Genomic DNA, 26,382 nt, shown 5'->3' with positions numbered 1-26,382 from the left:
ACAGCAAGGGGAGGTGGCCGGGGGGCCACCAAAGTCCCCCCGCTCCCTCCGGGGGGGTTTGTCCACCGCCACCTCCTCCTGCTGACCTGCCGGGACCAGGTGGTCTTCCAGAGTGCCACCTCAGTGCTTTTTTCGTTTTCCTCGTCCTTGGAGGGGCTCCAAAATTGGGGATCTGAGGCCCAAGCCCACCGACGCCAGACGGCTGACGAGGAACCCGGGGTTGCTCCGTCCAACACGACCATAGCGGGGTCTCCTACGAAGTGTCAGGCGCCGCCCGGGCACGGGAACAGGTACCCGAGCGGGGAGAGGGGAAGGACATCATTTTGGGATTGCCCCAGTGCATTGGCAGGGCTGGCACCCAGAAACGCCACGTGTCTCTAGGGGACAGCAAAGCCTGAGCTGTGGGGCTGTGCCAAGGGCCTTGTGGTCCCCAGGAGCACTGCGTGTCCCCGAGGGTCAGCGCTTGGACGAGTGTGTCACAGGCAGCGTGGCGCTCTGGAACGCGTCCCCGGGATACAGCAACATGACGGCCACCGGTGAGTGACCTTGGCTGGAGGCCCTCCAAGCACACCCTGAAGGGGACAACACAGGAGGGAAAAGCAGCATCCCTTAGCCTGGGTCCTCCCTGGGACACAGCTGTGCCCTCACGCAGGTGGTGCCTGTCCTCCCCTCACACCCAGATCTTTCAGAAAGAAGCAAAACCTCTCAGGACAGGGGACTGCTGATGCTGCCTGCTAGTTTGGAGGAAATGCCATGGCATTCATGCCCAGCCTCCCCAAACCACAAACCCTTGGTATGTAGGAAGAGGCCACTCAAGTTTTCCAGGCCCCCTGTGCAGCTGGACTGAGTGCTTTCCGACTGCCCTGTGTCGACAGCCCACAGCACAAGGGCACAGGGGGACCCCAGTGCACAAGTCCCACCCAATATCACATTTTTCTGAGAGCTGTTCTGGCCCAGCTCTTCCCTCTTCTCATCTTTTGGTTCCCATCCATCTTTCGGCAGCACAAAGCCCACACAACTTTCTCTTCTCCCCCCTGCAGCAACCATAGCCTCTACGGACATGGGGCTGCTGCTGAGAGATGAAGTTTTTGTCGACTTTTTCAACACGTTTCTGAATCTTCCTGTAAGTCTGCTCCCTAGAGGCCGGGGCCTTTCTGAGCTTTTCTCAGGTGAACTTTTGGGTTCTGTGTTAGAAAAATTGGGACGACACCATACTTCGGTTGTCAAGCCAGGGAAAGCTGAGGACTTCAGCTCAGAGGAGATGGAGACAGAGGGATGAAGAGGAAGATGGTGCCTTCTCTGCAGTGGGGACGGGCTCTGGGCTCCCCCACCACCCTGCATCCCTTCCAGCTCTCCCCTTCCTTTCCATGCAGGTGTTTGGCCAGACGCCCCTTTACACCAGCAGCACGGGGCAGTGGGATCTCTGGCCAGAGCTGCCCAGCCACCTGGTGAGAAAACATCCCTGTGAGGAGAGAGGAGGGTGAGGAGGAGGGAGGAAGGGCGCCGGGCGGGGAAGGAGATGGTTCCTCATTGCCGAGGCTGTTGTTCATGCAGCCAGGGGGGTGATTTCAAACCAGGCTTCACTTGGCTTTTGAGCCCCGGGGGGAGCATAAGCCATGGAAAGTCAGGGCTCTGGGAAAGCAGGCAGGGGGAAAGGAGGTGAGGCAGCAGGGATGGCACGGGGGTGGCACAGGCAGCAGGGATGGCACGGGGATGGCTCGCACTGCTCTCTGGCAAACCCCATAGCACGGGCCCCTTACTCACCCCAATTCCCCCGCACGAGCCGGCTCCTCGCTCCCAGCCTGATCCTCTCCTGGGGGTTGCGCTGCAGGATGCCAGCCCCCCGGCTTTGCTGGCCTGGCTGGCGAAGCACCGCCTGCCTCACTTCTGCAGATCCAGCCTCTGCCTCCACCTCGTCCTCTGCCAGAAGCTCCTGGGTTTCGTGCGGTCGGAGGAAGCAGGTGAGTCATTGTGGCAGGCACGGGGAAAGGGAGCGGGGCTTCCTCTCGCCCGGTGCCTGCTGAGCACAGCACTGGGTTGGAAAGGCAATGCACGCCCCGTTTTTGGGGTCACAGCAAATCCCAGGCAGGATTTCCATAAAACAAATGAGGTTTCACCCTCCAGCCGTGCTCCTGTTTGTACAGGCTCGCTGCCTCCGTGGGGTTGAGCTGGAATAGCTGCTTAGCAGCAGCTGCAGGGTTTGTAAAAGCAGTGCGTGGGTGAAGCCAGGCTGGAGAGCAGCTTTAGATCCAGGAAAGGGGTCCTGGCGTTTTGGGTTTGCTGCTGTGCAGGATGCACAGAGTTCTCGCACCATTTTGGGTTATGCACCTCATTCAGGGCATCCTACACTGGGAAAATCATAAAATCATAGAATCGTGCAGGTTGGAAAAGACACTAAAGATCAAACGCAACCATCAGCCTGGCCTACCAAGTTCCACCACTAACCCACATCCCTTAGTACCACAAAATACCCCGCAAACCTACAAAATAACCTGCTAGCTTATGCCCTGGTCTGTCCCGACAGCACCAAGAGTGAACTGTGCTCGGTTTGCCCCCATATGAGCCCCCCAGACCAGCAACATCGTGAGGCACGGCCACTGGGAAGAACGCTATGGCAGCTGGAATGCAGGCTTTCATTTCAGAAAAAATAAGCGATTTATCAAGGCTCCTGTGCTCTGCTCTCTCTCTCTCCGACAGAGAAACTGCTGAACTGGCGGAGCGCGGACCGGTGGCTGCTGGAGAAGTGCATCAGCGGCAGCCAGGGCATGTGGCGCTTCCGAGCCTCCACGCAGGGAACGGCAGGTGGGCACGGGGTGCTGCCCGGCCCCTCCGCAGCCCACCACGGGCGTGCTGTCCTGCAGGGCACCGGCACAGAGCCCGGGGCGTGGGTGAGCACCAGTGGGACGCGAGATCCTGCTCTGGGAGATGAGACAGCAGCAGAGCCCAGCTTGCACAGCCCTGGATCTTCTCCACGATTTCGTCTCACTTTATCCAGGGCATCTTCCCAGCTTTCTCTTAAGTCATGGGCAAAGCAGCTCGCCAGCAGGCTCTCAGGGTAATACCAAGCCCTTCACGTCAGTCTCTTGTCTGATCCATAGGGGAGGAATTGACCAACTTCTGGCTCAGCACCGAAAGGCTACTGGGGCTCGACGAGTCGGACGCAGCACAGCAGGACCTCTACCTGTCCCTTCTCCACAGGCTGAAAGCCACCCACCTGCGCGAAGGCTCCAGCGTCCTCACCCTCTGCAGCACCCTCACTGGTAAGGACAGGAGCTGGTGACAACTGGTGACCTTCCAGGGGGGTGGCCTGTTCTTGGCTGCTCCCAGGTGGAGATGGGATGCCAAGAGCAGCTGTGCTTGACTGGGCATCTCCCCTGGCACCACCAGGTCTGGATGGAGCTGCCCCTTCATCGTCATCCCCTTCATCATTTCAGGGTCATCACGCAAAGTCAGGCACGTCGGGTCCATCGGCACCCGGAGGGAGATGCTAGTCAAGATGCAGCAACGGGCCCTGTTTATAATTCAGAGTTACTGGCTCCCTAAATTCTTCATCCAGTGCAAGATGGGCATGGAAGAAGAGAAGTCGTGTTGGCCTCTGCTGCAGGAATACCGGGAGCGGTTGGCGCAGGGCACCATGCAGGAGCCCCTGGGCGTTTCGGACGATCTCTTCACAATGCACGTTACAAAGAGCCAGGACTCGTCAAGGCCCTACTGCAGCAAGAAGGCCAAAGAGGAGATCTGGGCTCTTGTCAAGGAGGGAAGAGACACCCGAGAAGCGAAGACAAGCTTTCAGACACAACCAGAGAGGCAGCCAGGGCCAGCTGGGAGCGTGAAGGGATCGCAGCTGGGTAAGGAGGCTTTGGGACTGGGTCCTGCAAACGCTGCCTTTGGGGGCAAAGGGGGAGCAACCTCTCCCAAAAGACCTAGACCCAAGGCAGAGCTGGCCTTCTATCTGGAGGACCTCTGTGAAGAGAAAGTCCTCTCTAGCCTGCGTTCCTCTGCACCTCTCGCCAAGCTGCCAACCCCAAAAAGGCCAGCCAAGACCCTGCGCTTCCTCCCCTGGGCCCTCAGCGCGGACAGCTGTGCAGGACGGCCCTTCAGGGACTTCTTGAAGTGCCAGGGACAGACCACGGAGACTCGTCTCCTGGACCTGTGGCACGACCTGGAGGAATTTCTGCCTGTGGTGCTGGACCCCAGCAGAGAAAACAGTTTCTTCCTGCGCCATTTGATCGCGGACAGGATATGCAAGACCTACCTGGAGGAGAGCGCCGTCCAGCAGCTTCCCCTGGCGGCGAGGACTCTGCAGGGCCTGCGGGACCACCTGGCTTCTGGGGAGTTCACCCCCTGGATATTCAGAGCCCAGAAAGAGATTTGCAAGGTACAGGGCAGCAGTGGTCGGGTGGGGAGGTGCCGCCGGCCTTCACAGCCTGGGCTGGTGCGAGGACTGCGGGCATGTTTAGAAAGAGAGGTATTTGGAAAATGAGGATGAAGAGAGACCAGGGAGGACAGAACTTATGGTCACAAGTCGGCTTGTACTGGAAGCAGTGACCGAGACATGTCAGGCCAGTGGAGAGGAGCATTCCCATGGGTTTGTCGTGCCGAGGAGCAGAGGCAAGCATTTAGCAGCTGGTGACCTCGGCTAGATGCACGTGCCACAGGGATCACGGGACAGTGGCTGGCCCTTTGCATCTGAGTCACTGCTTCCAGCACAACAGGATTAAAGCACATTTTTAAAGCACGTTTACAACCCAAGCACTTCTGGGCAATCTCTGAGCAGCCCAAGGGGCCAGCCCCTGCGTGCAGCCCCCAGCAAAGCTGTCCTGGGCATCTCGGTGGGGCGTAACCTGCCCATGGGGGTGCCAGTTTCTGGTGGGAAACATGAGCACCAGCTGAGGCAGCCACCTCTGCTCCTCCCCAGGTCCTCTGCATCTTCTATGAGAAATTTCTGGCTGATGATGACAAGACCTTCCTCCAGTTTATGGTAAGGGGGATGCACGGGGGCCATGTGCATCCTCAAGGGGTGTGCAAGCACCGGTTGGGATGGAAAAAGGTGGTGAGAGGGAGGAGAGAAGCCCAGTGTTAGCTGCAGTCGTCCAGCAGCAGCCCACAGGTCAGCCTTTGAGCCACGACCCAGCCCAGAAGCAGGGAGAGATTTAAAAGCGATCGTCCAGGGCAGGCATGGGTGAAGCCAGCAGCAAGTTGTGCAAAACACTTCTGGGAATTAATTCTCCCCCTTTTTTCCTGGTTCACAACAAATACTGCTATTAATCTGACTCATGGGCAGCCACAAATGTGTACGTCCCTGTTCCAGCACAAGCGGTGCCTGGCCAGCATGCTGGGGAAGAGGGCGTGCAGCCTTTTGGCCTCTGATTCAACCGCACTCAAGTTTTCCACATGTTTCTTTCCACTGTGTAAAGCCGTGCTTTAAGACCGCAGAGTCACACGAGCACTCATATTCCCAGCAGCAGAAATCCCATGTTTCTCAATGCCTTCCACCAGGAAGCCTTGCAGAGAGAAACTTCAGAGCATCCTGCCTGTTTGGGTCCCTTGCACAACCCACACAGGCGATTTTGCTTACCACAACTAATGTCTTCAGTCTGACCACTAGGATTTTCCCCAGATTGCAATGTAAATTCATCAACTGGTCCCAGAAATGATTAGGACAGGCTGCCAGGGGCAGTGCCCCAAAGACCTGGCTCACAGAGATGTCAGCACCGCAGTCAGCAAGAGCCGAGCTCTTATGGAACAGTAGGTTGGCAGCTGTCAGCTCCTGACCCTGCTCGTTAAATGCTCTTGGTTGTAACTTAATTAGCTGCCCAGGTTTCTAAGCATCCCTTGTCAGGGAAATTACCTCTCAGAGCACACGCCTGGCTCGGGAGTGCAATTAGCACTTCAGCAGGTTCCGAGGCCTTGCTCTCCACAGGCACCATCCCCTTAGCCAAACTCATCCCGACCCTCACGGCACTGATGTCAGAGGAGCTGCTCGGGAGCTTGGCGGGGTTATTTTTGGTGCTTGCTCTCAGCAGCGTGCAACTCGGTCAGCAGACAGCCTGTCTGGCCCTGCTGCTCAGCCAGTCGTGCAGGCTGGTGGGAAGCCAAAACCTGCAGGAGGGTCTCAGCGGGATAGCGGGAGGCACTCCTGGGACACCGGCCAGAGCCAGTCCCAGGACAGCAGCCAGCAGAAAAGACACATGAGCTTAACCTGTCTGCCCATGACACCTTCGGAGCTGTTTTCGGCCCTCCTGGCTGGATGTTGACCCCTTTAGGAAAGCTGCTGCCTTTGGCTGCCAAGCCATTGCCAGGGTGAGCTGAGGGACCTGCTGCACTGTCCCAGCTCTGGCCGCAGAGCCAGCTTTAGGAACAGGATGGACAGGTCCCAAGCTGATGCTGAGCTTTGTGCTCGCATAGATTTCTTCCCGAGATCTAACTTGGATAGGTTTGTACCCCCAGAAATGTGCAGCTGGCCTGCTGGGTGCAGCTCCTCCGACGGGGTGTAAGGAATGCTCTGTGCTCTTCTTGCTGCAGTCTCCGCAGAGCGATGTCCCAGCACCCAAGGTGCAAGGACATGCTGTCAGGAAAGAGCAGTGTTTCCTCCTGTCTGAGCGGATAAACGAATCCTTGAAGCTGAGCCAGGCCTTGCATGGCACGAGCAACTTGGAAGGCCTCTCCTCCGAGCACTGGCGAGCCTTGGCCACTCAGCACCTCCAGCAAGGGGGCTCCATCCAGGCAGAGACGGATCTGGTGAGCACGGCCGGTAAGAAATGCAGCATTCCAGGGAGAGCATGGGAACAGGACAGAGAAGGGGAAAGGCAAGGCAAGGAGCGGTCACAACACAGCACTTGGTACGTGCTGAGGGGCTGACACAGCCTGCAGGAACGAACCCCGGATCTGTCCCCTCTTCTCTGGCAGATGCAGACTCCCAGAAGATGACATCAAATGAGCCAGCCGCTCAGAAAGCCCAGCTGGCTGTGGATAGCCCAAGCAAGGATAACGAGATTTTGTCTCCCAAAAGCCCACCGCTTGGTGAGTCCAGTCCGTGCAGACTAGAAGCAGGGCAAGCTCCCAGTCAGTGCTCCTTTAGGGTACCGGAGGAGCAGGGACCTTCCCTGTTTGCATCCCAGTATCAGGAAAACATCTCCAGAAGGAGAGAGAGGTGTCACCCCCATGAAAGGCATGCCTTTGGGGGTGTTAATCCAGGCTGGGAGCACTTCTCTGAAGCAGATGCTGAGGTGATCAAACCATGTGAGGGCAAAGGGCTCCTACAGCATGCAGTGTCCCCAGGCTGGGCTCACCACGCAGCTATCATCAGGGTGGATCTGGAGGCAGCCTGGGCTTCTCCGGGGTCCCCTTCCCTAAGGACGGCTGTGAGCAGGCTCTAGCGGTCACCCAAGGATGGAGCCAACACTGTTCTGTTCCCACAGCCGCTGACCTCGAGAACAAAAAGAAGAGGACTGCTCCTGGGAGAAAAACCAAATCGAGTGCCACAAAGGTCACCTCTGTCATGGTGGAGAAGCCAACTAAAAGACCCAGGTTGGCACTTCGCAGCACAAGGCTTTGCTTTTTTTTTTTTTTTTTTTTTTTTTTTGCTATTTACAGTCTTTAAGGAAACAGGGCTTTTCCCACTGCTTTCCCGTAGTGTCTCCGTAGTGTCCCAGTAATCTCCTGGATTTGTCATTGGGCTCACTCAGATATAAACATGGGTGGCCCTTGGGTCTGAAGTGTAGAGTGACCTAGACAGAGGGAAAGAAATATTTTTTTTTCTCCCAACCCCATAATCTGAATTTATTCCTCACGTCTTGTGCACTTTGACCTCAGTTGCTCCCTGGCACATCACCTGCACTACAGCTAGGCAGCCCTCAGACCCCAAACCAGTGCTTAAAATCACCGTGACCATGCTTAAATCTGTCCTCACTGACCATGAGGATGTCCATGTGGAGTCCGACCCTCCTGGGAGTTCTCCAGACAACAGCCCTGACAGCTCCACATCAGGATATAAATGTTAACCAGGACATGACTGGGAGCAGCTCTTATTATTTATTTTGAAAGTCAGTCTCAGGAGCCACATTTAGACAACAAACATATTTGACCCAGTCCAACAACCTTCAAATAAGGGCTTGCTAACCTTGTAAAGGACCCAAATCCCAGTCTGCTCCCAGCTGTGGTTTTTCCAAAGTTCTGCTCAATCTCTTCAATGATACGTAGGGGAGCACAACCTCCTCCTCCTCCCACCAGTCCTTCCAGGTGTCCCATCCTTACCTGCCTCCCTCCCCTGGTGTCTGCAGAGCTGTCCTGCTCCATTTGCAGGTTCTGAGGTCTCCAGCAGAGACCTTAAGTCCTGCCTCCTTCTTATCTCCTTAGAAAAAGCCTCCTCTTCAGGCTGAGACCAAGTTCTTTCCTGGCCCATCTGCTTCACAGCCCCCCCGGCACCACTGACCCGTGTGTTTCCAGCTCTTTAGGTGCCTCTGGTTGGAGAAGCAGGCTATTTTCCAGGTGGGAGGCAGCACAGAGGTCACATCTCCTGGTGTCTCCTCCGCTGCAGGCACTTTGTGAAGGTGCTGCACAACCCTGCCCACCTGCACTACTTCAGGCAGTTCCTCGAGGAGCGCAACGCAGATGAACCTCTGCGTTTCTGGATGGCCATGGAGAAGCTAGTCGCAGAGCCCAATGCCAAGATGAAGAGCGCCCTCATTAGCAGCATCGTCAGAAATTATTTCCACGGTGACATCCCAGCTGGTAGGCACCCTCCCACCCTGCACTTTACTCCGGCCATGATGAAGGCTTCTTTTCCCTGACCTGGTTGCAGATTTTAGATCCTCTTGCAGGGACTTGCCAATCCTCCTTTCCCTGCCCAGTGTTTGCTGAGGTCTTCCACCGCCACGTATTTCTAGGAAGGTGCTCTACTTCTGTGGCAGGATCTCCTGGCCAAGACCTGCAACCTGCAGTTCCTGCGGTGGCAGAAATAGCCCTTCCCTACCTCATCTCCTTCAAATGCTCTTGGAGTACCAGTTTCACTCCCAAAATATGCAATTAGCACAGCATAGAAAGGAAAAGAGATGAGTACCAGATTCTGGGGCAGGCAGAGACGGGACAGGGTGCCACTTGCAGATGCGAGTGTAGGAAGAGCTGTCATGGTGGCTCAGGGATGGCTGCTAGCAGCAGGTAATGACCATGTGTCTCTTCCAGAGGAACAGCTGGACTGCCACTCTTCTATCATCAAAGAAATCAGGGATGCTGAAGTAGTCACACCCTTCATGTTGATGACAGCCCAGGTCTTTGTCCAGAAAGCAATGGAAAAACGATGGTAAGAACCGGGCTCAGGCTGACTCCTAGCTCCAGTAGTTACACAGCCATCCCTGGGAACACCAGGTGACAGACAGCAACTGCTACAAACCTACTGCGCTGTGGGCTGACAACGCGTGCATCCAAATCCCAGCCAGACCCTCACCCCAGCAAAACTGCCATTGCAGCTGCCGAGGCGCTTCCAGCCCCCCATCCCTTTCTCCATCCTCCTCCAGGACCAGGATTCCTGCGGGACCCTAACCACGGGGCCATCCCCTCTCAGCTGCTCCCCATCCCATCCACCAAACCACTGCCCTGCTCGTGCATCTGGCCACCTCTGATGCTCTCTGATCTCCCATCTGGCAGGTTTAAGGAGTACCAGGATCTGTTTCCCCTGAGTGACACACCCAAGTCTAACCTTCGTTTGCGGCATGGGATGGGGAACTTCACGACAGACAGCCTGGTAAGGAAAGAGCCTCCCTGCTGGCAGGCTGGGGTGTTGTCTAGGAAAGAAAGAGGGGAGATACTGTGGGTCAAGAGGTGCTTAAATAAATGGGGCGAAGGGGGTCAGAATTGGGGCACTCCTGGAGGATTGCAAAAAGCAAACAAGATAAAGCCTTGTTCTTACAAGGTCTGGAGTCCTGCTCCATGCAGAATTCACCAGATTTAGTCAGGAGTGACTAAGCAATTCACACTACCACCCCAGGAAAACACAGAAATGCCAAAAAATAAAAAGCAAAGATGATGAATCCCACGGCCAAGCCTGGGCTCTGGTGCTCCAGCAGGTCTCTGTCTGGGAGCAAAGCCCACAGCCAGGGGCTGGCTGCCCAGGACTGTGCCACCAGCTGAGCCAGGCTGTGCTGCATCTCTGCAGAGGTGGGCCTGGTTTGCCGTCCACGACATCGTCAAGAGCATCTGCAAGTTCCATCGGGAGATGAACAATGACAAGTGCCGCATGGAGTTCGAGAGCTTTCTGCGGAAGGAAAGAGAAAATGAGGAGGAAAGTAAGGCTGGAGTCCTGCCACCCCGCTCTTCTCTCCCCAGGACAGTCCCAGCTTTAGGGGAGGTAAATGGAGGAAGCCTGTGGCTCCTCAACCAACCCCATGTGCTGAACACCAGGTGGTCTCTGCTGGAGGTATTTAGAGAGCTGGTGATGCAGGTGTTTCAGGATGCCAAATAGCGTGTGCAGAAATCTTGGGTGATGAGGCACAGAACTCTGCACAAGCAACACAGACATATACATACTCATGCCATGGCTGGTTTTCTGGTGCCTAGTCTCCACCTGCTGCCCCTTGGTTCTCTGCTAAGCCCGTGCAATAATTATGGTGAATCACTCTCAAAGCAGCAATGTAAAGGCAACAGTTTGCAGGCCTTCCACAAAAGCAGGAGGCACTAAAAGAAGCTAAGGTGAGATAGGCCAAAAATACACAAAAGGAAGTGATTTTCCATGCATCAGGGAGCTGACCTACAAAGGACAGAGCCGGTTCAGCTTCAGGAGGAGACTGGAAAAGCCGGTAGCAATCATTGAAATTGCTGGATATACAGGAAGCCCACCTAGATCAGGAAATCCCTAGAAACAAAAGCATCTGGAAGTTGGGGAATATTGTACATTGGGGAAATACCTGTTATTTTACCTTTCTTTCTCCCTTGTAATCCACTTCTGGCCTCTGTCGGAGACAGGATAACAGCTAGGCAGACTTTGACCTAACCTACTGTGGCCATCCCCTATGAAAACAATGAACAAAAGCACTCCGTGACTGCAAGGAGGAGGATAGATGGGTGGAGGAGGTCAGTGACCTAAGGGAAAAGCACACTGGGTGGATCTGAATTCCCTGGGGAGCCCTACAGGCTGCAGGAAGGCTGTAGTCCACATAGGTTGAAAGGCCCTCAAGCAAATTCCTCTCACGCAAGAAAAGCAAGCAAAGGTTAGGGGAGGGAACCAGGTATAGTTCAGCATCAGATGCCCAGCCGGCCTCAAAACCAGCGCTGGGAGAAGCAGGACCCAAACATCTCATCCCCTCTCCCAGACCTGCCCGCCACCTCGGTGCACAGCAGCAGCACCGTGAGCATGTTACGCTCCCATGCCGTCTCCAGCAGCTCCCTGCAGGACAAGGACGTGGCTCTGGTGAAACGCCAGCTCTTTAACAACCAGCTCATTACCGTCAACTTCCTCGTCGATGACCTCCGCTTTTATCTGGAGATCGACAAGTAAGTGGCCTTTCCTCGGGCACTCAGGTGCCAGCAGTCTGCCTTGGCTCAGGCCCAGGCCCAGGCCCTCCCTGAGGGTGGTGCCCATCCCTCGGTAAGGGACAAAGCCTTCCCTCAGTAAGGGACAAAGCCACCCACAGCTTCTTCACACACCGGTGGCTCTTCTGCCACCCCAAAACCCCCTCAGCACCTCTGTGCCAGGCTGGGATCTGGACACCACACTGCAGCATGAGATGACCAAAGCCTGTTCACTGCCTACAGTGAGCCTGCTGGTGGTTACCCACCCTGTTTAACTGTCCCACACCACTTAGATTTTTTTTTTTTTTTTTTTTTTTTTTGTGGCCCAGTAAATACGTAGCCAAGCAGGAACAAGCCTGCCTAGTATCAAGGCACTTGTCTCAGAGCAAGACCTGCAGGTGTGCTTTTGCAGGTTTTCCAGGCTGGCTGATTCGGCCGAAGCTTTGGCAGCCCGTGACATGCGCTCAGAAAAGGAAGTCGCCTTTCTCAAAAGGAAAGCTGCCATTATCAGCAAGCTCTTCCTGAACTCCGACATCCCCCCTAAACTGCGGGTAAGGTGCTGGCACCCACCCGGGAAACCTGGAGAGGCTGCTGGCTGATCATTGCTCAAGACCATCACATTGCAGCCGTGAGGAAAGAAACCAGACAGGGGTTGGGTCTGCTCCAGCCAAGCATGCTCTGAACCTTCAGGACATGCTCTGGAGCTTGGGGAGCTCCGCATGGGCTCCATGGGAGCTGATCTGTCACCAGACCCACGCTAGCACTTGACCCATACCTGTTAAGAACAAGCATAAGGGTATGGAGATGGTGAAATCCCCTTCCTGCTGGAGAGACAATGGGACTGAAGCACCAGGATGGGTGCTACAGTCCAAATCAGTCCTTTCAGTCTCCACAGGTCAAAGTCACCACTATCCCTCCACAACGCACCCACCTCTTCCCCTAGAGTAGCTGTGGCTCTGCCCATCTTCCCTTTGGAAAGCACAGTGTTTTTCAAAAAAATCCAGGGGGGATCCAGCCCCTGTATTCAGGACAGTCAGCCAGGACTTCAGTAGCATCTCTTCTTAGAGACGTTTGAAATGCCAGGGGGGTTAGGGAGAGGGATGTGCCACCAGGAGTGCTACAAACCTACAAACTGCTCTGGCTAAGCACGGTCTCTTCCATGGCCAGGTGAACATCTCTGAAGATGACAGAGACCTAATCTGGAGCCTGTCTTCCAAGGGGTTGCTGAACCGCCTCCTCTACCACAGGGCCAAGGTCACCCTCCTCCCCATCCTGATACACTTCTGGAAAAGGTACCTGTCCCCTCCCTCCGAGGCGGCAGAGGCTGTACAGGTGCCAGCCTCTTTCTCCAGCCACCTGGCTCCTCTGGCACAAAGAAAACACAGATGAGACCCTCCACAGGAGCTCAGCTGTAGACATCTACTTGGGGGTTTGATGTCCCTGACTCGAGAGATTCTCACACAGGTTCTGCAACTGGAAGGTGATGAAGAGCTTTCGGGTCTCCACAGTGGAGAGGGAGCCAGCCTCATTGCGCAGTATAAAAGCCTGTTCCGAAGTATCTGACATCTACAATCCAAGTAAGATGAGTGCCTGTCCCCCTGCTCCACGTTTGCCCTGTCTCACTGTCCCAACACAGCCAGCTGACCAAGGCTGGGGCTACACCAGCACCCTGTGGTGTGCTCTGCTGCTTCATCCAGCTTCAGGGACTACATGGAGCAAACCTTGTTAAAACCATTCCTTCCACTCAAATCCAGTCAAAATCACCCAGTGGATTTTTTTAGAAATTTCTTTGGGGATTAGAGAAGTGGGGGCAGAGAGTTCATAAGCAAAGAGCTGTTGCATAAGTCTTGGGTTTTGAAGGAAATAAGTTAAAAATACCCCATATACATGCTAAAACAGAAATTAAAGCAACTAATCCTTGGGTTACAAGTCAGATGTGAGCAGGAAAAAGAAAAGAGACTGGCCAGAACTGTGCAGGCAAGCACCAGGCTTAGTGGCATAACAAGGAGGATGCTTTGAACATCGGGAATGGAGAAAAGGTTTCATGAGGATGCGAGGTGACACTCACTAGGATATCTCTAGGGAAAAAAATTCTTTTCCCCTCATCGACTTATTTAGTTTCAATATACTAAACACTAAACTGTGAAAAACACAAAGAAAGCGCTGTTAAGTGCTGTCACTCTGCCTGACAGCCTGGCTCCTTGACTGAATATTCATTTGGAAATTGTCTAATTGATTTTTGATTAGAGGGGAAACCAAAATAGGCACGTACTAATCTTGCTTTGACGGCCGAGTGGGTGTCAGCAACGCAGCGTTCTGCTCCCGGTAATTTATCACTGTCAAGTTCTGGTTAAAATCAGCACGGCTGGAGGGTTTTTGATGCGAACAGGCAGGTGCTTGAGCTACAGCTCAGCAGCCGAGCCGGGGTTGCAGACCCTGTGCTGCTGCCTTCCTCCCTCGCTGCACCTTCCCAGCCATGTCTGCTAGCTCAGACCTCGGGGTTTTGTACCTCGCTGCAGACCCTTGCTGTGGTCTCCCTGCTGAGGTGCACAGCCAGCTGTTGACCCAGGAGGGAGGCTAAGGCAAGCCAGAAATCATATTATTCCTGAGACAACTTCCCCACTTACCATCCAGGCTAGTGAACAGAGTTACCCCTGCCTTCCCCACTGTGCTCCCAGGGCCTTCTCAAACAGAGCTGCAAAACCTTGTTGCTGCTGACCTCCCAAAGACAGGGACCAAACCTAACCCACCACAGGCACGTTCTCTGCTAGCAGCAAGCCAGAAGCAGCATGTTGCACAGGAGCTGCCTGCTGTGTCAGCTGGGGCAAAAGCAAGTGTTTGCCAAGGTCTCCATGAAAGCGAAGGGGACACACTGACATTGACCCTACAAGGAACATCCTCAGTGCAACTCTTCTCCCCCAGCCACAGCTCCCTGTAGTGCCTGCCTCTTTGCAGGGATGAATACCATGGGGAGAGATGTGCCTTCTCAGCTCTGTGTCATTTCTCCTGCCCTATCCCCCATTCAGCCCGGTGGGGTAGGGATGGACACTGGCACACCCCGGTGCAGGGCTGAAGCTGTCCCAGCTCCAGCTGCTGATGAGGAGCAAAGCAAAGTGACACACAACCCCCAGAGAGCTGCTGCTTCTGACTGTGCTCATGCCTTTGCCACCTTCTGCTCAGGACATTTTCTGCACCTCATCGCACTTTCATCAACAAACTTTATCTAATGATTTGCTTTGCTGACCTTCAGAGCTTGCTTTTCTGCTGGGAAGAATTGGGTGTGCTGCCTTAAAATTGCTAAGCAAGATACCTGCAATCCCCAGGAGAGCCCTCCTGTCGCCCACGTCTTGCTTTTGCCATATTTTGGTTATTACTTTGCTGTGCAGACAGAGGGTGCTGGGCTGGCCGCCTGTCGCCAGGCGTCACTGCGGCACTGCCCTCGGGCTCTGCACAAGCCCGGTGGGACTCCAAGGGGACATTTCTCTTCTCCCTCCTCCCCAGGCAATCACGTTGTCATCGTGTTCACGCTCCTGGGAGGGATCCGCATCCTGCTGCCACAGTCCCAGAAGAAAAAGGAGCTGCTGGAGGAGCAGAGGGGTGAGCTGGTGTCGTGAGGGTTCCTGCTCCCGACAGCAGCTCCAGCTGCTGGGGTGAGAGCCCAGCTTTAGGGCTCCCCACGTCAGCCACAATGGGGAGTTTGTGCCTGTTGCTTTTCTCAGATTCAAAGAACCATGAGAAACATCTCCCACTCAGCAAGCCTGTAGGGCTACCTGCAGGGCAGGTAACTGGCTGCAGGGGCAGCCCACCCCCCAGCCCCCAGTAGCACCAAGGATGGGGTCCCAGAGCAAGGAGGCATTTCCCTCCCTCGCTGCCCTCCCCGAGCTTGTGCCACAGATGCCAGCAGCTCCACCTCGAAGCGGCTGCTGCTGCCCCTGGATGGGCTGTTTCCAGCCCCAGCTCTCTGCAATCTCTCCCAGTAACACACACACAGAGTCTCCAGTTGCTGAATGTCCCCGTGCCCTAAGCACAGCCCCGTTCACACCATTCACCCACGCATCCATCAGCAGCAGCCGCTGATGCAGAGCTTCTCCCTTCCGCACAGGCTCAGGGGGAAGGACAGATACCCCAGCACCCTGTCCACGCTGAGCAGGGCAAGGAGGTGCTCCAAGGAAGCTGAGCAGCCAGGACACGCCACGTAGGCTGCACTTAATCTGCAATAAGACCAAAAAAATAAAGAAACCGATGGCATCCTCCAGCCTGCCTGATAACACAACACCGGTGGTGGCTTGCAGGGACGTGCCACAAGGCGCATTGCCACCTGAGGAGACACCCATGCCACACAGCAGCCTCCTTCCCCTTGTTTATCTTTAAAAAACTGCGTTGCCCATGGCTGAGACCCAGTAGCTAAATAAATCACATCAGATGTCCAGCAGGACAACACTTTGGTGTCTTCCCCAAGAAATGTGGGAGGTACATTTTGCTGGAGGGGCTCAGCTGTCCCCAGGGTGGTGAGGTGGTGCCCGTCTTGCCAGAGCCTGTTTTCCTGCCCTCCCCAGAGCCAGCTCATACCTGATTTGGGATTTTGGCTTTTTCATTATTATTTTAATCAATATCCAGTGCACCTGTCTTTCCCAAGCACTAACCAAACCCTACCGAACACCTTCACTTTCCTGCCTGATGGGAAGGAAGAGTGGCTCTGCCGTGCCACCAGGAAGCTGCAAAATTCCCCAGCGTACTTTGGACATGATTTCATTGAAGAATAGCCCAGGACCTTTAGCACACTTTGCTTCTCGCAGCTTCCACCCCTGCAAGCTCTGCCATGTAACTTGAAATCTATTTTTAGCTATGCTTTAACCCTCAAATCCTAGAAGGCTGCATCCTGGCAACAGCACAGGTGTATTTAAGGCAGGAGATAACATTTCCTATTTGTCCATTATGATTATCAACACTTGGCTTCTGCAGAATCAAACAAGCCAACCCAAAGTCCAACATTTCTGTAAGTGAGGGGCTTCCCGTTGCCAGCTGCAAAACCAGCCAGCTCCTCAAAACTTGATTCTGCAACTTGGTTTTGCCCCAAGCCTCCAGCCCCAAAGCTAGCTGCGTTTTCACGTGCCTTGCACTAGCACTTCAGCCCTAAAGGCACTGTCCCTGTAGTGTGATCCCAGCTGAACCCCGTCCTCAGAAGGATTCACGGATGTGGGGCCTCTGGTTTAGGCACCCTGGAGTGCTCTCCGCTTCCAGGGAGGGCTTTTCACAGCCTTTCAGAGCTACCAAGTCACAGCCCTTTGGTACCACGGCAGGGTGATGCAAGAGGGCACAAAGGTTGCGGCAGACTGGAAACGTGGAATTTTTGTAAGACACTGTAGGAGCCCAGCCCATGGCCTCACCTCATGCACCCTGCTCCCAGAGGGCTGAGCCCCAGGCACACATCTCTAGGTGTCCTCCTGCTTCCTGTCCATGAGAAAGATGGGGAGATGAAAGAAACAGCAGGGAAGATAGGGGAAAAAAATCAAGACAGTGGCAAGAGGAACCAGCATGGGCCAGAGCGCATTTTCCAGGACACACACACAAGGTGCACAGCAGCCTGCAGTCAGGCTCACACACAGCCCTGCCTGCTGGTTTGCAGCTGCATAAAAATGTAAGCACACACAGCTAAAGGGATGCAGAGCTCCGTGATGCATTCTGACAGCCACTCGCTTGTCAATGAGGCAGGTCAAACACATCCACTCTGAGTTTTGCACACATGTAAGCACTGAGTCTCATCTTTGCACATCTGCTCATCCATGAGATCCTCACCCTCGCTCCACAGGAGTAAAACAAAGTAAAAAAAAAAAAAATCCACTATCCAGCCCATTTCACAAGGGACTGTACACTTCCAAGGAGAGGAAGCCTTCAGCACCCAGCAGAGCTCTGGACTGCCTTCCTCTCTCAGGTAGAGATGGGGACCTCATTCATAAATGTGTAGGAAACATTTTTCCAAATTTATTCCCAGTTTGGTTCTGCATAGACTAACAGAAAGAACAACAATCAGTTAAAAAAAAAAAAAAAAAAAACAACACTAAAAATCCTATCAACAGCTGGAAAACTGCTGGCAGAGAAACAAGCAAGCCCTTGGGCCATCAGGATGCCACCAGGCTCCAGAAATGCGTTTGTGCTGCTCAGCCCCAGTAGCAGAGCTCCAGGCTGCTGTGTATGAACAGCAGGGCCAGGCACCAACAGCATCTCTGCTTCTGGCTGCTGTGTTCAAGGAGTGGAAGGAGGGAATTCATGTCTCAACAGGGGTACAAGTGCCATCTGTAGAGCTCCCTGCTAGGAAACTCCTTCATCAGAGTCCCTGGTTGGAAATACTTGGGAATACTTGGAAATACTCCTGCCTCTTGCATGGATTGGGAATATGGGGTCTGTCCCAAATCTCCTTGCTCTCTGTAAGAATCAGGGAGATGGGGACAGGGAATCACAGGGGACCTGGGCTGGCACTCAGCCTGCCTCTTTGCCCAAGCCCTTGTCCTTACACCAACCACTTCTTCCAAAGCACCTTTCATTTCTCCATGTTCTGTACCTGCAAGTGCTCTCTCCCATGTCTTTACCCAATTTCTTCAACTCTTTTTTCAGCTGAAGAAATAGGGAATAAAAGGAGGCAGAGCAAGTGGGGATTAGCCATGTGATGTGAGGCAACAGCCTCTTACAGAGGAGGGTCCTGAATGTCTACGAAGTGGCTGTATTTGGGATGCCGGCGTAAACAGTTGTAGACATAAATGGTCAGTGCTGGAAAATGCTTCAGGAAATACTCAGCATAGTCCCCTGTTATTTCATCGATCCTGAAACAGAACAAAAATGAAGTTTTTAGAGCACGCCCAGGGAGTCCAGGATGCCCTGGTTCCTCCCTTGCATAAAAAAAGCCATTCCAGAGGCTGATAAAGCAGGAAGATTTCCTACAAATCCTTGAGCTGTAACTTTTCCCTTCCCCAAGTTCCGGGCTCCATCTTTTTGCCACTTCTCCAGCACCTCTATCTGCCTAGTTCCACCTGTACCTTCACAGAAAAGCTGTGCTGGCCACCGGCCTCAGTGAAACCACAGCTTGGGGTTAACACCACCACGTCACGGGGACCGCCGACCACAGAGGTAAGATGCCCGTGATTGCAGAGGGTTGGAGAGTCAGGACCTCCTAGCAGGACCTCCTGACCCATTCGGAGCACCTCAGCACAGTAACCATCAGCCCTTTGAAAACAGCAGCGTGGTAGACAAGGAGGCTTCTCAAAGATGAGATATAAAGATACAGTCCCTCATCACAGAACAAGTCTGGGAGCCAGATTTTGTTTCAAAACCTCAAGTCTAGTCCTGTGAGCAAACTTTACTCTTACCCTCAGGAGGGGTGTTCTGAGGACTGATCAGACTGCTAGCTGCCAGGACACAATCTCTCCCACACCACTGCTAGAGGAGACAGCCTAACAAATTGTGTTTTAAGGGACTTCTCCCACATCCTGGCTACGTCCTCCCTTCTGAAGAACATTTTGCTCTCAAAGTGACCGACTCTCGCAGATTCCTAGGGGGCCCCAGCAACACAGGTGTCACAGGCGCAAAGATGCAAACATCTACCTTTTATTGGGGTGTTCATCCAGGTTTCTGATGAGCCTCAGAAGGTCTGTGACATCATTTTTATAATAGAATTTTTTTCCATAACTGGATTCTTCCATGTTACGCAGAACCTCTGGATGAATCTGAAAAAAGCTGACAGGTTATTCCCTACCTTTCCCCACCATGGAAGTAGCACACACGCCTCCACTTATCACAACTGCTGCCTTCCTGCAGAGGCATCATCTTCGTGGATAAGTCTTGTGACACTTCAAAGTAGGTTTGCCAGCATGAGCAGAAGACTTCACTCCACAGGACACGCACCGTGCAAACCCCTGACTCTGCAAAGGGCTTCCTCTCCTGCCTTGTCAATGCAGGACGTTATATTAGGACTGCCAACATGGCATGGCAGATTTCCATGCACGTCTGGAGGACGGGACCATTGAGGGACACTCAGGCTGCCCTGCTGAACCACGCCTGCCAGATCTCACACTATGCACAACGCCTTTCCAGGATGCTACCTGCAAAACCAGGCCCAATTTCACTGCTTTTGAGCCAAAGCAAACGCTTTTGCCAGAAACTTGCTGGCAACAAGGGCCAAAGGTTCCTGTCTTAGGGGTCACCAATAAGTACCCTTGAAGGTTTGCCCTTAAACCACCATCCCCAACTACGAGGATGGATGCCTTACGTTTGTATAGGAGCGCACTGCATGAACACCACCACTTATTTTGATCTGGGAAGTCAAAGGGTCTGTGCAGACACTGCACCTCTATATTCTGTGGTTGTATCTGCATGGGGCTAGTTTTTCCTCCTTATGGATGTTAGGCAGAGCCTGTGAAATGCTCAGGGAAAGCTTCTGCTGGATAGCTAGCACAAGCCTCACATTGATCCAAAGAGAAGATGCTTACCTCCTCAGTCCAGCATGGGTAAGGACTCCAAGTATTAAGAGCTTTAAAAGGACCTTTATTCCTTTGGTGATCCTTGATTTTATTCCAGATACTCTTCAGGAGGTTGAACCTGCTGTGGAACAAGAAGCTTCGTTAGCTGCATCAGAACAGCGCTGTCTCCAGCACCACAGGCAAATCCCATACCAAGAACGTTCCTTTACTCCCAGGACTTACGTCTGTTTGCTCCAGAAATAGGGGTGTTTGCTCAGACCCTCCCATCCCTGGTCATCGTGAGAGGTCAGGCGCTCTAGAAGGTCCAGAGCCTCCTCGTAATCTGGGGAGTTTGCATCCAAATCCTCGATACTGACTTCACAAAGGGGTTTCCTACCCCCTGCTAAGACATACAGCACGAGCCTGCTGAGGTCCTGCAAGGAAACACATCACTGCTGACACCCAAGACGCATGAAGCTTCTTACCAAAGGGAAGAAGTGGGAGCAATGTTTCTAAATGAGCAGAATGCACGTGTAGACACGCACCTATAGGCGTGCACAAGTACACAAACACAGACGGGAACCCTGAAGCTGTGTGCACAAAGACAGAGGGGTCAGGCACTGTAATCCTGCTCCCGAGGTATCTGGGGAGGTCCCGGCACCAGCCACAGCCTTGCATCCTAATCACTGCCATTCTCACGTGGGGTTTGCTCTTCTATGGGCTTGCCCAAAAAACAATGAGTCTTCTAGCTGAGGATGCACAAAGGCTTCCCCTAGGATTCACAGTGAAAGAAGATATCAGAAGTAGCCAAAATTTGAAAGCATTTATTGATTTGGAGTTACCATTACCTCTAAGTCTGAGCTTATAAGTTCCTTTTTGCCTTCAATCAAGTCTCTGTTGTTATCAAAATCCGCCAAGTAAATTTTGCCAGCTAAATCTGAGGAAATAAGAGAAAATATCAACAAGTGATGGCAGAGAACCTTAATGCAAGTTTGTCACCGCGTTCTGTATGGGGCCCTTCTTTAGAAGACATCCCTGGAAAGACTTGCTGTGAGTTGAGCTACCCACAAAGCCCTGGCAAGGCAGGCAGATCTAATGAGGCATGTCAAGCTGATCTATTCACTCCCCCAGGACTGTCTGGCAGCCCACCTGTACTTACCCAAAGAGAACAAATGCCACAGACATCCCGCTCTGCATAAAGATACCTGCAGTGGTGTTTCATACCTGACCTGGGGGCAGGGCGTGTTAGAGAGCTACGAGGCACCTTCTCTAAACTATAGGCAACAGGAAAGCAAAACAAAAATAGTGAGAAAACAAAACAACCTATCAAGAAGTTGCTGGGATGCAGAGCCCGGTGAGCAAACCCAAGGGAGTGCAGCTCCCTCACTGCCTGGAAGATCATCTTCAGGATGCCCTTGTAATCCTTTTCATCTTCTGGATCCTGCAGATGTTCTTCAAGGTTTTTCTCCCAGAGAGGGAAGCACAAGTACATGTAGCCTCTTTCCTTCTCAAACTGGAAGAGCTTCAGTAGATGTTCGCAGTCACCACACTGGTCGAGGAATTCCTTCTCTTCGCTACCCTCTGCACTGAGGAGTATTCTTACTGCCACTTCTGTCCCACCATAGAGCCCCAGGTAGATGCCACCCCGGGAGGTGCTCTGAATTCTCTGACGGACATACTGAAATACCTTTAGTTTGCCAATCATGGGCCGATATATTTTATGAAGGCTTTGCAGCTGGCTCCTCCAGCGTTTGCTCTTTGACTCCCAGTTTTCGTAGCTTGCTGGGACATACTTGGCATTGTACTTGCGAAGAAGACGTTGCATTTTATTAGCATAGTTCCTATTTGCGATAGCAATAAGTTCCCCAATGTCAGTCCTTGCTCCTTTTTCACACAACATCTCTGCAATGTCATAATCATTTTTTTCCACAGCCACCATCAGTGCTGTTTTGCCGTCCTCATCTGCATCATCAATATTTATTTCATCCTTGTCCAAGAAAGCTTTCACCAAACACGGGATCTGCATTTCAACAGCTAGGATGAGGGCAGTTTTCCCACTTTCATCTTTGCATCTGACATTAACACCACAGTCCAGCAGAAAATGGACAATAGAGATAACCTCAGATGTTTTCCTCTCACAGACCTTGAGGGCATGGATCAAGGCATTTCTGTCTTCATTGTCACAAATGTTCAGATCAGCCCCCATCTCTTGGACAAGAGTTTTTACAATTGAGAAGTGGCCCCTCCTACAGGCATCCATCAGCGCGGTCCTACCCCCTTTGTTCAGTTTCTTCTTCTCCTCACTGGTTACCCTCCTCATATTCACATCTGCCCCTTTGCTATGCAGGTATCTCAGGGCTTCCTCGTTCCCGTACCAAGCAGCCTCCATGAAAGCTGTGAAGCCGTTGTTGTCACAATCATTGATATCAACCCCATAACCAAAAAGGAGCTCCAGGATTTCCACGCTTCCCACGATCGCTGCCGCAATAAAGGCGGTGGCACCGTTGTCCTTCCTGGCGTGTGGACACGCGCCCCTGTCCAGCAGGAGCTGGACCAGGTCCTTGTCCCCAGTCTGCACGGCGCTCTGCAGCGGTGTCCAGCCGCTGCCCACTTTGGAGTTCACGTCTGCCCCTTCCGCCAGCAGCTCCAGTACTTTTTCTCTTTCAAAGTTTCTCAGGGCAGCGTTTAGCTCGGAGGCGAGGCCATCTGCAGCCTCCATGCTGGGCGAGGTGGCTGCCTCCTGCGCCCCGGGGCAGGCTCGCTGTGGGTTACCTGGTATTTCGGTGGTGTTATCGGGAGAACACAGCAGGCAGGCAGAAACCGGCATTTGCATACGTGACATGCAGAACCGTGCGTAACGTATCTAAACAAATCAGAAAAGGGGCAGAGCAGCTTTAACTAAGAAGCGTAAATTCACAGTACTGTAACCCTTGGGAAAGGCGGACATCTTATTTTCGCATAGTTTCATCTCCCCTCCTCCCCCAAACCACAAAGCAGCAAACAAATACCATATTTCGCTGATTTAGTTACTCCTGAGAAACACAGTGCATCTAACTCTCGTGCCTTTTGCTGCATGCAGACAAATAAATTGTTGCTTTCAGAGGACCCAAAGCACCCCGCTCTCTCCTTGAAGCTGGGGGGTCCACAAGGCAGAGCTGGGTGTGGGCGGGAGCAAAGGAGAAGGCACGAGGGCTCTCCAGAGCACAGCAGATGGCACCGGGCTGGAAAAGCAGCACAGCATCCCCCCGGCACGGCCAGGGGCTGCAGACAGCAGGGGACACACGGATGCTCTCACCTACCGCAGAGCACCGCCGGCACAGAGAACCTGCAAGAACTGGAGAGGGAAAGGGGTGGAGGCGAAGGCGTCCGAGGCGGAGGTTTACGTTCGTTCTGCCCCTTTTTCTGCTTCTACTTCCTCCACCAAGAGGCAGAGCTGCAGACACCCTGCCCAAGGAAGCACGAAGGGCTGGTCCCCTCCCACTGGCCTGCAGCCAGACACGGCTGCGCACTGGCTGACACGCAAAGTCACACAGGGCCACCAACCCCAGGCAGGAGGGGACAGCGAACCCTGCCCCGCTGCAAACCCAACAGCAGCTGAAAGCAACTCCAAAGCCACGGAGCAGCTTTTCCCAGCAGCATTGCAAGCACAATTTCTCCTCCCACCGTACAGAGCAGTGCCTGGGAACATTTCATCCGCTTGTGGGGAGGGCTGGGGTTTTTGGCGGGGAGGGAAGGGGTGTTTGGGGACATTTCAGCACAGGAGAGAGGCTTGCAAACCCTCTCTCAGCAACGTTTCAGAAGCAGAAAGCACAGAGATGTTAAATGCACCAGTACAGGTCTTTGGTCGAAGCTTTTCCACACCTTTTGGTAAATCCATCCTCATGGCCAAACCAGCCGAGCTCCTGGATCTCGCCCAGACAATCACCGTGCCCCAGCTCCGTACCCGAGCTGTGCTGGAAGCAGGCAGCTGCCCCCTGCATCCTTTTGGTGCCTCTCACCCCAGCATCACCTTTTGTATTTTCCTCCTCTCCTACAACAGCCCCCAAGATAGCCTGCCGGACACCGAGCACAGCTTCTTCTCCTCTTCCCCTAAGGGAACACTGAATTTTAGGTGACTATGGACAGCTGTCGTGGCCCTGTTGTTCACAGGCTGTAGGCCAGCAGATGGGTGCATTGCAAGGATTGTGAGGCCAGCTGTCCAACGATGACACCACCCTCTCCAACCGGAGCAGAGTTTGGGCTCTTGTCCAGTGACTTTGTTGTGTTCCCAGTGTGCCAGTGTGTTTTGTTGCCGAAGATCGTCATTTTGGATGTCTTTCGTGTAGCTGCAGTGGTAATTTAAGGCTCAGAATCACCTTCTGAAGAGCCACCTTTGACTCGTAGCGGGGATGTGTTGCAGTCCTTTGACCCATGCAACCTGTGATTAAAAAATCCAGGTAACAATACATAACACCAACATCACCTAAGCAGAAAAAAAAAAAGTTCCCATCAGGAAGCTGATTTAAAGTAGCTCCCTATCTTATGGTGGAAGGATGGAAGGCAGCCAGTTCTGACAGACATGCCATCAGAAATGGCTCCCAAAAAATAAATCTGTAAATACGACTGCAGGCAAGGCAGAAGAACAGACTCAGGATGCCTTCCAGACAAACAAACAGCTTTGTGGTGACCGCACTGCAAACGCTGTGCAGCACGACAGTAGTTAGGGTAGCATCAGGATAACGGAAATGAGAAGCCAAATTAAGGACAGGGAAGCCTCTCGCTTGAGGGATGACCGTGATCAGCCAAGGGACAAGAAGAGTGACGGCCACCAAGTTATAAGGAGCTGCTGCTCTCACCTGCTGTGATTTACCTTCTCCCTCTGGTCTCAGGGAAGGAAAACATTGCAAAAGTCACACCGCCACAGCAGGCTGTGTCCCAGTACCCTGCAGCCCATCACTACAGGGCTTTTCCCACCTTTTGCTGCAGCTGGGCCAGCACAAAGCCAGAAGCAAGGTGCTTGCAGCCATCAGGCAGAATTGTTGTGCATCTGTACACCAGCAAATCAGGGCTTCCCCAGAGCAAAGCATGGTTTTCCCCAGGTTTTTTTTTTTCCCCAGCAAAGCTGTGTTTCCCCATCTCTCCTCCCTGATCCAAATTGCTTTTGCACAACAATAAGTTTAAGCGCAACTGGGCAATTTTTGGGGAATAGAAAGGTCTCAGAGGCTTTTTAAAGCATAGGAGCTTCCGCAGAGTGCTTGCTTACCCCCTGCAAGACAGGGGCTCAGGAAATGACCCTCCTCATCCTCCGTGCTGATGGATATTATTCACCCATGTCGCAACCCTCCCTTGAGGCAGCATCCACGCACTGGCTACCACCCACAAAACCATGAGCTGAAACATGACAATAAAAATTGCCTGCCAAAGTTAAAATAATTTTTAAAAGAAACTATGAATAGTAGGATGTTTTTTTTTTTGTTGTTCATGTTCCTTGTGCTTGCTTCCTTATTATATTTCTAAATGGGAACAACCCGGGGCTTATATACTTGGCCACGCTGCTGGGGCTTGCTAGAACACAGCCCTGGAAAATAGCCTGCGGAAGGATGTGACCCAAGCCCTTGTGGGGGCAGCTAGGAACACAGGAGCATTGACCAAGATTCATTTTGCAGTGGAGCATTGTTACACTTTTCACCTGCATTTGCCAGCCTTTTGGGCTGCTGGTCAACCCTGACCAGCACAAAAAGATCAGCACATCCATCAGCAAGAGCAGACTCAAGAAGATGTAAGGGCAACATCCAGGTGTGCAGAGACCCCACCAAGCAGGGCACCATCCCCAGTACCTGGGCAAGAAGAGCAGAGCAGCTCCTCAAAAGGCATCCACAATCACCCAAAAAGATGTCACAGCAGCCACCATGCAACTACCTGAGCTTAAATGCATTTTCCCAGCTGGAGGTGGTTCCCAGCAGTGCTTCTCCCAGCTGTTTCTCATCCCGTGCCCTTCCCCGCAGGTTGTGCCCAGATTACAGCACATCAGAGCTGGCTTGGAGCACGGGGTTGCAGAGCTCAGCTGTGTGCTCAACACCCCTGCAATGCCAGGAAGCAGCAATATTGCCTTTCACTTTGTATCATGAGGCACTGTGGGGGCAGGAATCCTTGCACGCAGCAGGGCAGGGTTGGAAAACTTGGCATTTAGTTGTGCATGTATGGGGAAGGGAGGTAAGCCGTAAGGAAACCCATCACATGGGATTTTTGGAGCTTTAGGAGAAGGCAGCAGGCTGGGAATTAGTGCAGTGCAGCTGCTCCCTCCCCATCAGCTGGCGCAGAGGCTGGCAAAGCACTGTGACACAGCTTGCAGCATGTGCAATACCTCAGTGCCTCCCCTCTGCCGGTGAGCTTCCTTAAACAAAAATAAAAATCAAGCAACATTTTATAACATTTATTTGCAGACTGT

The 26,382-nt window shown here is 53.1% G+C and overlaps 2 protein-coding genes and 1 long non-coding RNA gene across 8 annotated transcripts; 1 reads left to right on the top strand and 2 right to left on the bottom strand.

The window, feature by feature from the left end:
• The first annotated feature begins 543 nt into the window (after positions 1-543).
• Positions 544-16,032, top strand: RGSL1 (regulator of G protein signaling like 1). Of its 4 annotated transcripts, XM_040565156.1 has the most exons (22): positions 544-793; positions 1,041-1,123; positions 1,374-1,448; positions 1,832-1,961; positions 2,698-2,802; positions 3,099-3,260; positions 3,435-4,378; positions 4,919-4,981; positions 6,526-6,754; positions 6,910-7,023; positions 7,422-7,530; positions 8,540-8,733; positions 9,184-9,301; positions 9,646-9,742; positions 10,154-10,283; positions 11,307-11,487; positions 11,918-12,056; positions 12,673-12,797; positions 12,970-13,082; positions 15,007-15,102; positions 15,225-15,286; positions 15,608-16,032. In XM_040565156.1, exons 1-22 carry the CDS (start codon positions 754-756, stop codon positions 15,680-15,682), a joined length of 3,384 nt encoding a protein of 1,127 aa, XP_040421090.1. In that variant the 5' UTR covers positions 544-753; the 3' UTR covers positions 15,683-16,032. The 4 variants fall into 4 exon arrangements, with proteins under 4 accessions (XP_040421090.1, XP_040421093.1, XP_040421091.1 ...); XM_040565159.1 differs by lacking the exon at positions 1,041-1,123 and having other exon boundaries at positions 1,894-1,961; XM_040565157.1 differs by lacking the exon at positions 1,041-1,123.
• Positions 8,369-12,057, bottom strand: LOC121073790. Its single transcript, XR_005821936.1, has 3 exons — positions 10,914-12,057; positions 9,698-10,252; positions 8,369-9,271 (listed from the first exon to the last, which is right to left on the bottom strand). It is a non-coding gene; the product is annotated as an uncharacterized LOC121073790 (long non-coding RNA).
• A 1,433-nt stretch (positions 16,033-17,465) lies between the features above and the next one.
• On the bottom strand, positions 17,466-25,831 carry RNASEL (ribonuclease L). Of its 3 annotated transcripts, XM_040565161.1 has the most exons (8): positions 25,772-25,831; positions 23,255-24,372; positions 21,279-22,818; positions 20,804-20,892; positions 20,199-20,389; positions 19,986-20,097; positions 19,102-19,223; positions 17,466-18,323 (listed from the first exon to the last, which is right to left on the bottom strand). In XM_040565161.1, the coding sequence occupies exons 3-8, from the start codon at positions 22,795-22,797 to the stop codon at positions 18,188-18,190; spliced, it is 2,169 nt and encodes a 722-aa protein (XP_040421095.1). In that variant the 5' UTR covers positions 22,798-22,818; positions 23,255-24,372; positions 25,772-25,831; the 3' UTR covers positions 17,466-18,187. The 3 variants fall into 3 exon arrangements, with proteins under 3 accessions (XP_040421095.1, XP_040421094.1, XP_040421096.1); XM_040565160.1 differs by lacking the exon at positions 25,772-25,831 and having other exon boundaries at positions 23,251-24,377; XM_040565162.1 differs by lacking the exon at positions 25,772-25,831 and having other exon boundaries at positions 19,986-20,094; positions 23,255-24,377.
• Between the last annotated feature and the right edge of the window lie 551 nt (positions 25,832-26,382).

Source organism: Cygnus olor, chromosome 8 (genome assembly GCF_009769625.2).
Source record: "Cygnus olor isolate bCygOlo1 chromosome 8, bCygOlo1.pri.v2, whole genome shotgun sequence".
Classification (NCBI taxonomy): Eukaryota; Metazoa; Chordata; class Aves; order Anseriformes; family Anatidae; genus Cygnus; species Cygnus olor.
The sequence above is the reverse complement of the archived record's forward strand: the minus strand, read 5'-3'. Positions and strand labels throughout refer to the sequence as shown.

Coding starts and splice junctions, on each gene's coding strand:
- RGSL1 (XM_040565156.1), top strand. CDS start 754: ATGGCATTCATGCCCAGCCTCCCCAAACCACAAACCCTTG. Junction 1,962..2,697: donor CGTGCGGTCGGAGGAAGCAG/GTGAGTCATTGT, acceptor TCTCTCCGACAG/AGAAACTGCTGAACTGGCGG. Junction 13,083..15,006: donor ATCTGACATCTACAATCCAA/GTAAGATGAGTG, acceptor CCTCCTCCCCAG/GCAATCACGTTGTCATCGTG.
- RNASEL (XM_040565161.1), bottom strand. CDS start 22,797: ATGTCACGTATGCAAATGCCGGTTTCTGCCTGCCTGCTGTGTTCTCCC. Junction 20,098..20,198: donor TATTTCTGGAGCAAACAGAC/GTAAGTCCTGGG, acceptor CTTGTTCCACAG/CAGGTTCAACCTCCTGAAGA. Junction 19,224..19,985: donor ACCCATGCTGGACTGAGGAG/GTAAGCATCTTC, acceptor AGCTTTTTTCAG/ATTCATCCAGAGGTTCTGCG.